General features: G+C 35.7%; 1 protein-coding gene across 32 annotated transcripts in view; it reads left to right on the top strand.

The window, feature by feature from the left end:
• Positions 1-14,109, top strand: part of CLASP2 (cytoplasmic linker associated protein 2) — a 150,438-nt gene extending 136,329 nt beyond the window's left edge. For all 32 annotated transcript variants that reach the window (XM_059818358.1, XM_059818350.1, XM_059818357.1 and 29 more), the window contains 9 exons: positions 547-690; positions 1,081-1,187; positions 1,995-2,148; positions 2,849-3,077; positions 7,558-7,751; positions 8,577-8,705; positions 10,439-10,645; positions 11,791-11,907; positions 12,989-14,109. In XM_059818358.1, coding sequence (XP_059674341.1) covers positions 547-690; positions 1,081-1,187; positions 1,995-2,148; positions 2,849-3,077; positions 7,558-7,751; positions 8,577-8,705; positions 10,439-10,645; positions 11,791-11,907; positions 12,989-13,075 — 1,368 coding nt within the window. In that variant the 3' untranslated portion in view covers positions 13,076-14,109. The remainder of the gene's footprint in view (positions 1-546; positions 691-1,080; positions 1,188-1,994; positions 2,149-2,848; positions 3,078-7,557; positions 7,752-8,576; positions 8,706-10,438; positions 10,646-11,790; positions 11,908-12,988) is intronic.
• Positions 14,110-15,441: the final 1,332 nt, after the last annotated feature.

Here is a 15,441-nt window from a genome sequence, read left to right as displayed (position 1 = left end):
ACTCAAAATCAAGACTGTCTCATTCCAAATTAGGGTATCTGTTTGTTTGGGGTTTTTCAATTTCTAAAGCAATAACTTTTCTGTTTTAAGCTAGCATGTTGGTTATCCATCATCTGTAATTACCACTTGCAGAACTCAGGAGAAGGAATTGCAAGTTTGTTCCTGTCTGGTGTGTCCCATTCTGCTCTTTAAATTTGTTCAACTTGCCAAACCCTTTAAAAGCCATTTTGCAAATTCCTTCAGTACTTCTTTTAGTAAGTAGGAATCTGGGGTTGGAGGGGTTGAGGAGCACATTTCTAAAAGACTGCTTGTTAGAATGATGGTGCAAAGTCTAAGCTCATTGTTGTGTGCCTGGATTTATCAATATCTGAACTTCTAGCTTACCAGCAAATATGAATGGCTTTTGTTCACATCTGTTAATATCTTTATTCAAGCTTGATCAAGACTTAAGTCACGTTTTGTGATTAGCACTCGTTATAGCATCTCTCGCTGGTAAAATTACTTCAGAAACTCAAATTAATGTCTTCAATCTCTATTTTCTTCTAGGCTGCACAGTCAGTGCTGATTTCCCTTTTTGAACTCAATACTCCAGAGTTTACAATGCTGTTGGGTGCTTTACCAAAAACATTTCAGGATGGAGCTACAAAGCTTCTCCATAATCATCTCCGGAATACAGGCAACAGTGGTCAGGTATCTACACCTCACTTATTCTTTCTGAAGTTACTGGTGTTTTGAACATAAGTCCATTTCAGTAGCGTTATTTGTGAGAGCAGGAAGGTTGGTAGAGGAGGGGAGGCAACCTGAATCTTATGTAGAAGTCTGTCTTAGTAGCAGATATCACTCTTTACAGAATGCCTTTTCTTTTTCCTCCAGAGAATGATACTTTCTCAGTCTATGTTGCTTCTAAGTGACTTAAGTTTGAATGTGCTTTTTGAAGTTACTAGTAATTGGTTAGCCAATCCAAGAAATTAAATAGAAGCTCTTTAAATGTTTCTGGGCATTAGAAAATAAATATAATAAAAAGTTAAAAGGGAAGCTGAAGTCCTACTGGAGTATCTCTTCTCACTTCTCCTCCTCCAGGGATCAATGGGAAGTCCTTTAACAAGACCTACTCCACGCTCCCCAGCAAGTTGGTCAAGTCCTCTCACTTCCCCAACCAATACATCGCAGAACACTTTGTCACCAAGGTAATGTAGGCTGGTGTTGCTACAGTTCTGCATCTAAGACTTCGTTACGCGTTATTCAAAATTGTAACCCAACAGTGAAAGCGTGGAACAAATTTTGCACAAAGTGACGGATGCTGAAAAATAATCCCCCTCCCTCTACAGAATGAAAGTACAGTGAACTGCTTAGCCTCCCTGAAGGGTCTGACAAGTGCCAGAGCTAGCCTGAGGTGAGAAGGGCTGTGCACCTTGGAGTGCAAATGGATTAGCAAGAAAAGGAATAGAAGTGTTTATCTCTAACAAATGTTAGACGAGGTCAGCTAGGTCATCAAACCAGACTTAATATTGGAGAGACTAAAAAAGTAGTAGTTCATAAATGTTCTGGTCTTGAATTTTGTCGTCCCAATGTTGCCAGTGAAGTGGACTTTGTAATTTTGCTTTTAGCAATCAACTGTGAAAACTGAGTTTTATTAGTCCTCCTTACTTGGGAACTTTTTTCAGGAAGAGAGAATGGTGTAATAATCCTACTTGTTTCATATTCGTAAGAGTAAAACAGAGCAAAAGTTTCTTTCTTCAGGCAGATGCTGCTACATAATATCACCCTTCCTTTAGCTAGTTACTCCCGGTGCTTTATCTGTCAGTGGCACTACAGATGTAGCATAGTACAGTTTTGTTATGTGGAGAGTCAGCTTTCTTCCTTAATGTATTTCGAGAAAAATAATAATTTTATTAATATTTCTTGAGTCTCTCTAGTTCCATGCTGTTATTTAAAAGTGTGGGGTCACAAAATAAATCCGTCTTAATTCCTGTGTCCTTCTCCATGGCCCACAGTGCATTTGATTATGACACTGAAAATATGAATTCTGAAGATATTTACAGCTCTCTTCGTGGAGTCACTGAAGCCATTCAGAATTTCAGTTTTCGTAGTCAGGAAGATATGAATGAGCCTGTAAAACGAGATTCCAAAAAAGATGATGGCGATTCAGTGAGTATTTAAACTCAGTGCATCTTGGTATCAGCAAACCAAGCCAATGACTGATTTAGTACAGATGATAAAGGATCTTTTTCAGTAGGTTTATATGTTATGACTTCTGAAGAGGGACATTCTCCTAAATTACTTCAGAGCTTTAGAAAAATATGTTCCTAGTCTTGAACCACACTTTGGAAATGTAAATGCTAATTCTAAGTAATACTAGCTGTTTGTTTGTTTAAAATGTTAACAATTTAAAAATAGATTATCTTGCAAATCAGCTGGAGTTCAGTTTTTGAAGGGTCTGCACCTTAATATATGTTTTTCCAAAGGTTTTATTTTATTCTGTACAAAACCTGTGGGTTTTTCAATGCTACGTGCAGTGTTTTAAACTTCTGATTCTATGGAACTTTGGCATTCAGATTTGCTGAGATTGACAAATATGTATATGCTTAAACTTGTTTTTAATTACTTAGCATCAACCTTCTGAAATACAATACTGACAGCTGTTTCTAGTTCATGAATTTTTTTGGACTATGTACACTTTCTTTTTTTTTAAAGGAAAGCAAAGTTTAGGGAACTGTGTCTAAGACTTCTTATTTGAAGGCTATTTAAAATTTTATAGTTTTTGCTACATAGATGAAGTAGTAATGTAGTTAATGGAAAAGTGTAAGCGTGTATTTCATATGCTCGTATGATACTTCTTTTCCTGCAGATTTGCAGTGCTTCTGGAATAGTAGACCTACGAGCAGGAAGTGGTGTGAGCGATACAGGCCGAACAGCTCTTGATAACAAAACATCATTACTCAACACAATGCCTCCCCACTCTTCACCACGTTCACGAGATTATAACCCGTACAATTATTCTGATGGTATCAGTTCATTTAATAAATCTGCTTTGAAAGAAGCCATGTTTGATGACGATGCAGAGCAATTTCCTGATGGTAAGCTTCAGATTGCATTCTGTGCTAGAAGAAAAATGGTGAGATTTCCATCTTTTTGTTCAGTTTCTGAATTTATTATTAGCAATATATGTATCACTGCTGCCATTTCTTTGAGAGGTTTTTACAAATACTGCATTTCAAATTAGTTTCTTTGTTAGTAATCCTTTTGAGTGACATTGTTGGATTACTTGGTATTTGTAGAGATTAAGGGTAAAAATGAGACAAATACTGAACTATATTGTATACTTCTGGTAGCACATCCTGTAGCAGTGTTGTCAATATAAATTAAATTTACTTATCAGATTGCTTTATGATTGAAATTTTAAGGGGGGGGGGAAGATTTACAGCAAGGAAGTAAAACTGGATCAAACCAGTTGGGGAATTAGGTGAAGGATTAAGTACTTTGTTAGTAATATATTTGTATTTGAAACATGACATTGGCATTTTCTGTTGACTAAACATTCTTTTTAAAAAAAAAAAAAAAAAAAAAAAACAAAAAACAAAAACAAAACGAAACCAGCTTTTACCAGGAAGGTGGTTCATTTACCCCATGTAAATCTAGGAACTTGGGCTGTTGTTTTGTAGGCTTCTAGAGTTTCTTTTTAATATTTCTCAGTATATCTTTGGATATTTTTTAATATCTAAATGTTGGGAAGGTTCCGAAGTATCACTACTATCGTTATTTTAAAAAGTAGGAGGTGGTTTTCATAATCTGGTATTCATTATTGTTGATATTTCACATTCAGCTGTAGATTAAAGTAAGTTTTTAAGTAAACAAATTTCTTAATAGGGAGAAATCAGTTTTACCCCTTCTGACTGTTGTTTCTGTCATCCAGCAAAGATGTATTATAGAAATTGTTGAAAAACAAAGCTACTTTCTGACATGGTGTTTTATTCAGCTATTCTGTAAGTTGGCTTTAAGTTTACATTAAATTAAAACCAAATCCAAGTAGCTGCATTTCTCTTTGTTTTCTTTTCCACTTAGTGAAGAGGCATATGGCCAATTATTATCTTCTAAAAAAGATTGAGGGGAAAGCAAATTTTTACAAATCATGTCATGTAAATACCAATAATTAAACACCCTTGTCATCCACATACAGAGCCAGTTTATGATCGAGATTCTGTTACAGGGATTTTGTTGTTACATGGGATAAGTCTCTTTATACCTTCTGACAACATATTTCTGGATATTGCATTAACCCAAATGCAATCTGTGCTGTGCCAGCATGTTCTGGTTATGTAAAAACTCATGACTGGCTGGAGTGAAGCATCCCCATCCAGTATTATTCCTGGCTGGAGGAGTAGTGCAGTGCATTATTTAGGTCTGCTCTTTAATGGATCTTAACAAAGTACTTGCATTCATTCCTGGATTCACCCTTAGTTTTTAGTTACACCATCTGCATTCTATCATTTGTGTGTTACTTTTAGAATTTCATCTAAAATATTTTTGAAAAAGTCTCGGTGAAAAAAGATACATTTGGCAAAATACTTTGTGCCTACGATTCCTCAATTAGGAGTTGCATGCTTTTCCCATAAACCTGAAGGTGCTCATTGGACATTAGATTTTAATTTTCAGAAACTCCACAGAATTGCTGCCTGTTAATGACACAAAGTCCTGTTTTTACTGGACTCCCAGCTATCCTCTCATGTGTTACTTGGAGAAAGATGCAGAACTACAGGGCTAGATGGGAAAACCTTAGCTGCTCACATAGTCTGGTCAACAGCACTGAGGCGTGAATGTGTATTCTGCAGACAGGTTGTCTAACAGTTGAAAATTTCCAATGGAGGAGATGCCACAGCATACCCCACATAGCCATTTGAGTGTTTTGCCTCTTTTACAGTAAGGAGGCTTTCAGAGTAACAGCCTAAATCTTCCAACCACTAGCACTTTTTTTTCCCAAGGGAAAAAAAAAGCTCTTTATCCAAAGCATAGGGAAACCTGGCTTTCTAGGGCACTTACAGACTCCTTAAAAGCAGTCCGCAGTCTCTGGTTGAAAAACGGTGTTCCTCTTTTAAGAAGGTTATTTATTTCAGCTTATGTCCATGGATTGTGTTTTCCAAACATTTATCTTTTGACCTGCCACGTTGTATATGGGCTTAAGATTTCTGCTTCTGTGTCTTGCCTTACACTTACCATCTTTTTTCTTTCAGACCATTCCTCTGATTTATCATGACAATTTTCAATTTTTATCCTGTTTTCCAGAATGTTTGCAACTGCTTTTAAATGGCTATCATCCGCAGATTTTAGAAGTGTTCTCCATATTCCTTCAGTATCATTAATAAAAGCATCAAACAGAATCAGGCTCTGCACAGACCTAAGCAGGGACATCACACTAGAAAAATAGAAAACCATTTATAGTCCAGTCACCCTGCAAGTGATTCATCAAGTTTTGCACCCCTCTTTGTTGGCTTTTTTGGCCACCCTGTTTGCATAGCTTCTGTATTAAGATGCTGTGGATAACAGTAGGAAAATCTTTACTAAATTCAGGACATACCTACATTTGCCTTTTTAATCCCTACACTGTTTATTCTGTCAAAAGGATATTATTTGATTGGTTTGAGAAGAGGTGTTCTTCATCAAATATTTATATCTCTAATGCATATTTTACTTCATTCAAATGAAGGAGTTGCATCTGCTCCTCCTTATTTACGTATTGTTTTCTTTCTGAAAAAGAAATTTTGAGAGTAGACTTTGAATATGACGACTTTTAAGCTTCTCCATTCTTATCTGGAGAATGTTTGGAAATTAAACACTGGGTGCTAAGTCATACAGAGGAATGGAAAATACAGGCTGTGAAGGCACATCCCTCTTGGTTGTCTTCATGTTTTTCGGGAATTCCAGCTGTTTCCTTCACTAATGGTTCTTCTTTCCTCCCATTATTCCTGCATGGACATGGCTGCTAGCTTCTCCTCTCTTTACCCCTTTCCTCCATATGTTCAAGTTGCCACTTCTTTCATTCTGATACTTCCACAGTAAAAATAACTTTATTCAAACAGATATGGGTAGTTTTGCTAATTGTGTCAATATGCATTCCCCAAAATAGTTTTTCTTATAGCTGTAATCCTCACAGTTTGGTAGAACAAGTGTAATAGTTTTGGTAATAAAAGTAATGATCTTGCCTATATAGAAGTGATTGTCCATTCTGCTCATCTGTACTAATTAATAACTCGCCTAATGCAATTACAGTCTGTCCTTCAGGCAAATGTCAATGATCCATTTAGAGAGTTTGCAAAGCATGCATTAATATAGAGGCAGTAGAAGCACTTGCAGAAAAAAGTTTCTGCTTTCAGGTGCTCATGCTCCTGATTATTCATGCAAAACAGAATGCAAATAGAAATGTTGGTTACAAGAACAGGGTAATTTTTAAGGTAACTGTTGTATGATTTTAAGATATTTGATATGTGGCATTCGGCTTTTACCTGTTTCTTTGTACAGGTGCTTTGTACAGCATTTATAAGTTACAATATTGAATACAGTAATATAAGATGTTCAAGGGCTGTGGTTTCTTAGTATATGACCTAATAAATTTGTTATGGAGAACGTATTTCAAGTGTTATTAAATGGAATAATTTTAGGAAAGATGCAATGCAGGAACATTTGTATTTTATGCCAATACTTTCAACCTTTTTCCAGAAAAAAAATGTGTATTTCTGTTAATTTATCCGTAAGTCTCAGTGCAAAAATGGAAGCTGTATGCTTTTTTTTCTTAAAGGCTAAATGGGTCTTGATGATGGAATAAAGGCAACAACGTGATATTTAAATTTCATTAAGACTATTTTTAAGTTTCTTGACTGCTTGCGAATCTTGCCTTTTGCACTCCGGTGTTTACAAATATGGGTCATGTTACTAATGCATTTTTCCATCATCATGGAATCCTTTCTAATCAAAACTAAAATCCAGAGCCATCTTGTTATGACTGCTATTGGGAATCTCTGTGGGACTAACGGCCTCAGTTTGCTTCTATTTCAGCTATTTTGTACCAAGCACCATTCTTGTGCAGTTTTTTTTTTCTTCCCGTTTGTCTTAACAGCATAGCTATTGCTGTGGAACCATGGCTTACAAAAGTCTTAGCAATTTTGTAATACTAACGGAGAAAAGACAAATTTATCGTCTTGGATGGAAGGGTCATACGGAAAAGGTAGCACTTTTGTGTATAGATCAGATTTAAAGGGATGCAGAGTACTTACCACTTTGGGTATTGTAAGCATAAAAACTCTTGCTGTAAACTAGCTTACAGGGGGTTTTGTGCAATATCATTGTAGGGGTTTTTTTTGTGAGTGTAAGCTTGTTCAGCAATGTTGGCTGCACTGAAAATGTAGTAGCCAGATTGCAATTTTTGCAGACAAATTTTGGGAAAAAAATAAAAGCATGCTAGAAAGCCAGCTAGCCATCCTAGAAAATACCCTTCAGTTGCACAGCTGGCACTAATATTTATTTGCAGCGATCTGAGAACTGTGGTTGTGTATTCCTTTTTGACAGAGCCTCCTATGGACCATTCTGATCTGGTTGCAGAGTTACTGAAAGAGCTATCAAACCATAATGAGAGAGTTGAGGAAAGAAAGGCTGCCCTGTACGAGCTCATGAAGTTAACTCAGGAAGAGTCTTTCGGTGTTTGGGATGAGCACTTCAAAACAATACTACTTTTGCTGCTTGAAACACTTGGAGATAAAGAGGTAAATTCAGATTAATCCAGTTAAGAATGTTAACAAAGCACGTGATTTATTTTCAGTATCTTTGGAATTTGTATGGGTTGTAGGAAGGGCACAAATTCCAGACAGTCTTGAAAAACAAAAAACTGTGGAAATAAAAAATGTCATGAAGTCTGAATGCCCTGATGGTGAAAAGGGCATGAGTAATACTTACCTTCTCAAGTACTCTTATAGATTCCCACATGATAGATCAAATGAAACAATTTTTCACTGGTATTCAAAGTTTATATGTTAATAGCCCCTGGTGGAATCTAGAATATCAAAACATCATGTGTGGCAAAGCATTTAAAAAAATATATTTCTAAAATGCAGTAACGCTCATTGTGAAGACACTGAGTTCTATATAATTGTTTACTCCAAGGGCAATGTTTTTGAAATCACTGAGGATCAAAAAGACACTAATGCTTGGGTTTGATTTAAAAAAAAAGAAATTGTAAAAAAAATTTCAAAAATGTATTTGCGTGATGTGATGCTAAAGGTTTTATCAGCACTTGTGAAGAGTAAAATTGTTTGCAACTTAACTTCTGGGTAGCGTAAATAACTCAGGTTAGCAACATGTTTATGATATGCCACCCAAATTATCTGCAAAAAGAGAGATCGACAAGAGTGAGAAACTGAAGATACTTTTTTCTCCTAGCTTTGTTAACACTAGGTTCATACTGTATATATGTGTAGAGCATAATCTGATATTTTTCCATCATCAAAGACTCTTCCAGCTGCTGAACAAATGTTAAAACTTATGTCTGTTTAAAGATACATAACTCATTTATTTTAATATTAAATCTTTAGCATGCAATTAGAGCTTTGGCATTGAAAGTTCTAAGAGAAATACTAAGAAACCAGCCAGCAAGGTTTAAGAACTACGCAGAGCTCACAATCATGAAGACATTAGAAGCGCATAAGGATCCTCATAAAGAGGTTAGTAATGAGTTATTCTCTTTGTTTAAGGTTATGACAAATTATTACAAAATGAAACAGCTGTCCAAAAAATGTTTGAGAAATTAGTCAGATTGTGCTGAGGAAGTAATTTGTTTAATAATCAAGCATTCAGCTGTTATTAGTTAAGACAGGTATGCAAGAATAAAAAGAACTGCAGTTTTATAACCTCTCAAATGCTTAATATCAGCCGTAATAACAATTGACTTGGGTGCTGTCCAAGAGGACATAGTAACCAATGATGTGTCATTATAGCTCTTAAAAGGAGTAACTGAAGGGAGTTTTTTCCTTGCATGACATCTTAAGCCAGATATAGGTGTCCTGGAGCTCTACAACAAGCTTTTAGATTTCAGTAGGGTTCATGATTGAGAGATGGGCCTGAACATGGCAAGGAATTGTCAACCCTTTCCATTTTTAGCCAGCTCTGCACCATTCGAGAGTATAGCTTTGAACGTTGTTGGGGAGAATGCACAGGAACATATCTAAGGGAGGAGTTGATTGTGGCTGAGAATAGTGAGAGGATTCAGAAGTAGAAGGGTAACTGTAATCTTGCTCAGAAGTATTTGTGATGCACGCATACACAATAAAGGATAATGCATGCAGATATAAGAAACACAAATACAGTAACCACCCCAATATTAAACAGTTCACATCAGTGTCACTGATGCCATGGAAAGAATCCAGGTTTACTATTAAATGAGTATATCTTCTCCCTGCCCTCGCCAGGCAAGGGCGCTTACTCTATATGAAACTTACTGTGGAGCTGCAGGTTTTGAAGTTTGATTGCAGTTCCTCCCATATCTATGACTTTTGTCACTCATTTGATACTCATTTCTCTTTTCCCTGCACCCTCTTGATTTGTTTCGTATACTGTATTTATTACAGGGTCTTGTCCCCATCTTTTGTTCTCTGTTACTGTGCTTTTTCTCTTTCTTGGTTTCGTGTATATGAGTGAGAGAGTAAGGGGGACAAGAATGGAGAGAAAGAGTTACAGAGGTTTTTGTACATCATTGATGTACAAACTGCTGATTTTGTACAGCAGTTTGTCTTGTTAGATGGCAGATGCCACAGCTGCACTGATACGAAGATCAGATGTGACATTTCTGTGTTGTACCTATGTTGTATCCTGAGCTTCTGTACCTATTGAATTCCTACCTAATTACTCGTTTTGCATATTCTTCAGGCTTGAAGTACTCTTTTGTCATAGTTTCTTTCAAACTTGAGAGGGAAACCAGCTAGATTGACTTCTAGAAGTAGCAATCTAGGCATGTCATTAAACATGTTTTTGAGGTGAATGTGAAAATATGTCTTGTCAGTCATCACTGACCTAACAAGCAACAACAAATGACAACTCAAGAAATTAGATTTACAAAGGGGTTGATATTTCAATATGTAGTTGGAGGGTATTGCAGAATAGAGACATTTCAGATCGATTCAACAAGCAGGTTTGAAAAACTGGTACGCATATTGCCGAGGACATAGATTAGCCACAGAATATTAGGAAGAATCTTGTTTTTAGGAAAATATGTCTTTTTAGGAAAGTTGGAATCTTGTAGACGGATTTTCAAAGGGCTCTTCATTCACATATTTCCACAATATTGTAGAGCTCTTGGTAGGAAATTTTTATGCTCAAAACCATTACTGCCAGATAACAAACTATAGTAACAGTCTCTTGTAAATAATTTTTCCATGTCTTTTACTTATTCTTTAAATAGGTGGTGAGATCTGCTGAAGAAGCTGCTTCCATGCTGGCCACTTCCATTAACCCAGATCAGTGCATCAAAGTTCTTTGTCCAATTATCCAAACTGCAGATTACCCCATTAATCTGGCTGCAATCAAAATGCAGACGAAAGTCATAGAAAGAGTATCTAAAGAAACCCTTACTCAGCTTTTACCAGAGATTGTGCCAGGTCTAATACAGGTAAGGAGAGTAGAAGAAAGGAAAAAGGAAAAAAAAAAAAAAAAAAAGAAAAAAAAGAAGAAGAAAAAAAAAAAAAAAACAAAACCGAACCAACCTGTATATATAAGAATGACAAAGACTTTTAAAAAATAGTATCATTTGGCTCTCATGAAGGATTTTCTTTGTCTGATAGCTGATGGCTGCTTTGACCCAAAATAGCTCAGGTAGTGGGAACAAACTCTTTGATTGGCAGGTAGCTAAATTATAACTGCTTAGGACTCAAAGGAAACCTCTGTAGGATATAAAGTACTGATTATAGTTAAGCTTGGTAGATGCTTTTAATTATAAGATAGTTTTTTGTTGTTTGTATCTTTTTTCAAGTTGTAATCATTTGGTCTGAAACTGTCCATGTTGTATTTGTGTATAATTGTAGGGTTTTATCACTTGGGGTTTGGGAGAGGCAAGAGGAAAGAAGCAGTTGATTGGGGAAAGTTCAATAAAGCAAGAAGGATATCAGAGTTTCTCTTCCTTTGTCTTTAAAAATAAATTTCCCACCTTATCAAGAGCCAAGATACATTAATTTGCATGTGATGGATAAAGACTTTTCAGAGTTTGGCAGCTGCATTCTGCAGATTTCTGTCTTTAATGAGTGTGATCCAATCATACATGTGCAGGAAGGTAAAGGCAGAGAAAGGGCCCTCTGAGAAGGGGGTGTGAGTGAGACAGCCAGGCATGGGGTGCTAGCAAAGTGGCAAAAGAAACAAAAATCATTAATGACAAGATGGGAGTTAACAAAAGAATCTTCAGCTGTTAAGAGAAAGGTCTAAATTGAGTGGTCTTCTACTTTAAGTACCTGTATAATCTAGAACAATTTCTCTTACGTATTCCTCTATTGCATGACAGATCTGTTTTCAGTGTAACTTATGAATAGAATTGTTTGGGTTTTAATTTTGGTCTGGAAAATGGTGATTAATAAGCAGCCTGCTTTTCAAGTGCATGCTCTGTATTTGCGTGTTTGTTTTTTTGTTGGAATGCTTCACTGGGCTACACTAGCATTCATTTACTGTAGACTTCAATGTATTTATTATAGTAAATAAGTAAATAGCTTTCTGAGGCTTTTAATCATTAACTGATAAGGTATTAATGTTAATTTTATTGCTTTCTAGGGTTATGATAATTCAGAGAGCAGCGTTCGTAAGGCGTGTGTTTTCTGCCTTGTAGCCATTCATGCAGTAATTGGTGATGAACTAAAACCACATCTCAGTCAACTCACTGGCAGTAAAGTAAGTAAAAGATACCACTTAAAGAAATCTTGGTTCATAATTGCATGTATGCATTTGCATTTTGGTTGCAATTGCCAGAAAGTTTCCTAAAAGTATGTACTTGAATGAGAATATCAGGGCTACTGAAACCTTCTGAGGATTAATATAACTTTGTCATAAAATGTTCAGAACTGAAAATCCATAGATCTTTATTTATGCAAGTATATGAACTTTAGCATTAAGATAAATACTGGATTATGTTTCCTACTGCTGTTCAATGGATTTAGTTACTGGTGGTATCGCTGGTAGTAGTGATAATGGCCATACTCAGCATGGCTTTTCCTATCAGTATTTCTTGTCTTGTTTTTCATGCAAGTTCTGATTGGAAAGCAATAAATTAATATGTAGATGTTAAATACAGCGGTTTTATTTATTCTCCGTCCTTGTTATTTTGCTTCATCAGTCCTTTCAGTACCTCTAATTTGAAATGGTAATAGTAATCAGTCTGTGGTCTTTTTTGGTTCAGGCTATTTATGATTTTATTGACATCTCTTACATACAGTTTTTTGCATGCAGACAGCTGTATGTTAATTGTGAATCTCTTTGTCCTTGGGAATAAAACAGGACAATTAATTTTGTATATCTTTGAATAAGACAGTTATATCTTAAAAATACTCTCTGGCAGTGATTGTGTTGAATGTGATTCTAGACAGTATTTGAAGTTTCAGTAAGTACCAGCATCAGCAACTCTTAACCAGAGGCTTAAAACTTCAACATTAACTTAAAGGAAGAAAAAAAAACCAAACCTACCTTATTTAGAACAGCATTGTAATTTGAGGAAAATATTCCATCTATCTCAATATAGCTACCTTAGGTCATTCTCTTTTTTACATCCTTAAAGCTTGAGTAGTTTTCTTGTGACAAATTTTGCTGTGTTTGGTATTTTTCATTGGCAAGTATGTTACTTTGAATCAACTATGTAAAATACAATTTTGCTTTTGGGTAAAAGAAAATGATTTGATGTCTCCTTTGTTGTACCATTCCTGTAGTCTGTACAGTTTGCAAATACTAAACAAAGTGAATTTCTGGCTTAATTTTGCAGATGAAATTATTGAACCTTTACATCAAACGTGCACAAACAGGCTCTGGACCAGGGGATACAGCAGCAGATATGTCTGGACAAAGCTAATGAAGCTGACAAGAGTTAAGCAGGTCTCCTAAAGTGAGGGCAAGGCCCTCTTCAGTGAAAGGAAAATTCTTACACACAACTTTTGGAACGTCTTTCTTGGTTTTTTCCCTTTCTTTTGTAATTTTTTTTTTCTTTAACCAACGGCTGTCCTCAGCCTGCATGTGACTGTTGCAATAGAATTATTCCAAATCCAAGGAAAAACAGTATTAACATCAGTTGATCAAAGCAGAATAAAATTTAAAAATAATCTAATCCATCAGTTATCCTGTTCACAATCCTCTGTGTCTTCCCATTAACTTTTGCCAGTGTTATTGTATTAAAAAAAGAGATTTTTTTATGCTAATTAAAAAAGTATGCTTTAAGCTGCAGAAGTTAAAATATAAATTCTGTTGCTTTTATTCAGCTGCAGATAACATTACTTTTTTATTGCTATTTTGTTTATCACGTCCTTCGCTAGAAACAAGAAGTGATGTGAAACGAGGCTGAACTAGTCTGAACTGCAGTGAGACTCGTTCACTGTGTTGGTGGTTCATCATCTTATTTACAGCTTGTTTGGGATATTCTGGAGATTGAGAAATATGCCTATAAAAAAAAGCTGGATTGATCCAGTTCTGTAAAAGTGATATTGTTCATTGGTTGTATGTTTGTTGCATAAATAAGAATTCAGTGTGCGCAGTGGAGGACTGGTACAACCAGTACCTCTTAATGTGGAAGACAGCCCTTTCAGGGTAGCATTGCCGACCTGGTCATAGTGTGGCAGTCTGCTTTTTAGCAGCAGAGTTAATGGTCACTTGATGGACGTGAACCATCCTTGTCACCTTTCGTTCTTCAAGCAGGATGCTTCAGAATGGAGTGCTCTGCCCAAGCATGCTCAGTATGTATTTATCTTTATCACTAGAATGTTTCCTCTCAACCTAATTGCTGGAACAAGTAGTCTTGTATTGTAACTCACATGGGATTTTATGACAACAGTGCAGAAAACTATTTATTCGTTACCTTCCTAAAAGCACCAAGATTTTCTGCAGTGAATTTAAGTGGGGGCGGGGGGGGGGGGGTGGAATAGTCACAAATGCTATGGATCTTGCCACCTTTTAATTTAAAAAAAAAAAAAAAAAATTATATTTTGGATGTGTTGGGAAAGCTGCACCAAATTATTTGCATGGTTTTCTTGAATAGCATCCTCAAGACCCATCTGGATTAAGGTGTGGAAATGTTTCCAGGGTTTGTTTTTCCATTTTTGAAAAAGAGGTAGTTTATTGTGAATAATGGTTCTTTGTATTTATGAACTTGATAACGGAAAGAGAACAAAGATCAAGTAAATGTGTCCCTAAATGTTGTCTTTTTTCTTTTTTCTTTTCTTTTTTTTTTTGGTCTTGGATATAAGCAGCAAGCTAATTAACTGAGAAATGGGATGAAACAGTGCCCTTCCCAGGAATGGTGGAACTTTTTTTTTCCTGAATTTTTTTCCTTTTGACTGTGATGTTGTCTAGTTGTAGGAAGTGTATCCTGATAAGAGAGAAAATAGCGGTGCCAAGGATGATGATCTATGCTAGGCTAAAATTCTCTCTACCTCTTCAGGGTGACTAATTTTTGACTGAGCTGCTGCATATAGCACCCGGTGGAAGAACTATCTACAGAAAATATTCTTTATTTTTTTTCCCAAATTATCACTTAATATGTATTCAAAACTGTGTTCTTCAACATTGCAGCCAAATATCATAAGAAACTACTTACACACTTTACTTGCTAGGAACCCTGAAAAGCAAAACTGAATAAAAATTGTCAGATGCTTGTGGTTACATGAAAGGTTGTTTTCACTTTAGTTTGAAGTGAATGCAATAGAAAGAGTGGTTGTTAAAGAAGCAATGCTGTTGCAGAGATTTATTTGGAGGAAAAGTTGTAGAAATATATGTAAAGACTTAAAACCAAGACTGTCATAACTCATCGCTAGCCCTTTTTAGCAGCTACATCAAGAAAATATTATCTCCTCTTTCTTTCCCTTGTTATGTGTAACATCCTTATTGTTTTCTACTGTTTAATTACATTGTGTATTTATAGTTCTATGCTTACCATTGTGCATATACTGGCAATAAAATGTACATAACATTACTTAAAAAATTAGTAATGTATACATTCTGGGTTTCTGTTTTATTTGATCTCACGTTATAAGAAAAATTATAAATGTGATTGGTACAACATTGGTTAAAAAAAATTATCTTGATCTTCATGCTTTGTGTGTCCAAATGATGTTTCTTTATATACTCTTGTTACTAAATCTGACTTGGCATTTGAGAACATGCTGTGAATATAGGTACGCTAGACAAAAATGTTTTTTGGAAATTTAATAGAATCTTTTTGAACACCCA

This window comes from Gavia stellata, chromosome 6 (assembly GCF_030936135.1).
Source record: "Gavia stellata isolate bGavSte3 chromosome 6, bGavSte3.hap2, whole genome shotgun sequence".
NCBI classification, from domain to species: Eukaryota; Metazoa; Chordata; class Aves; order Gaviiformes; family Gaviidae; genus Gavia; species Gavia stellata.
This window is presented reverse-complemented; position numbering and strand designations above follow the sequence as displayed.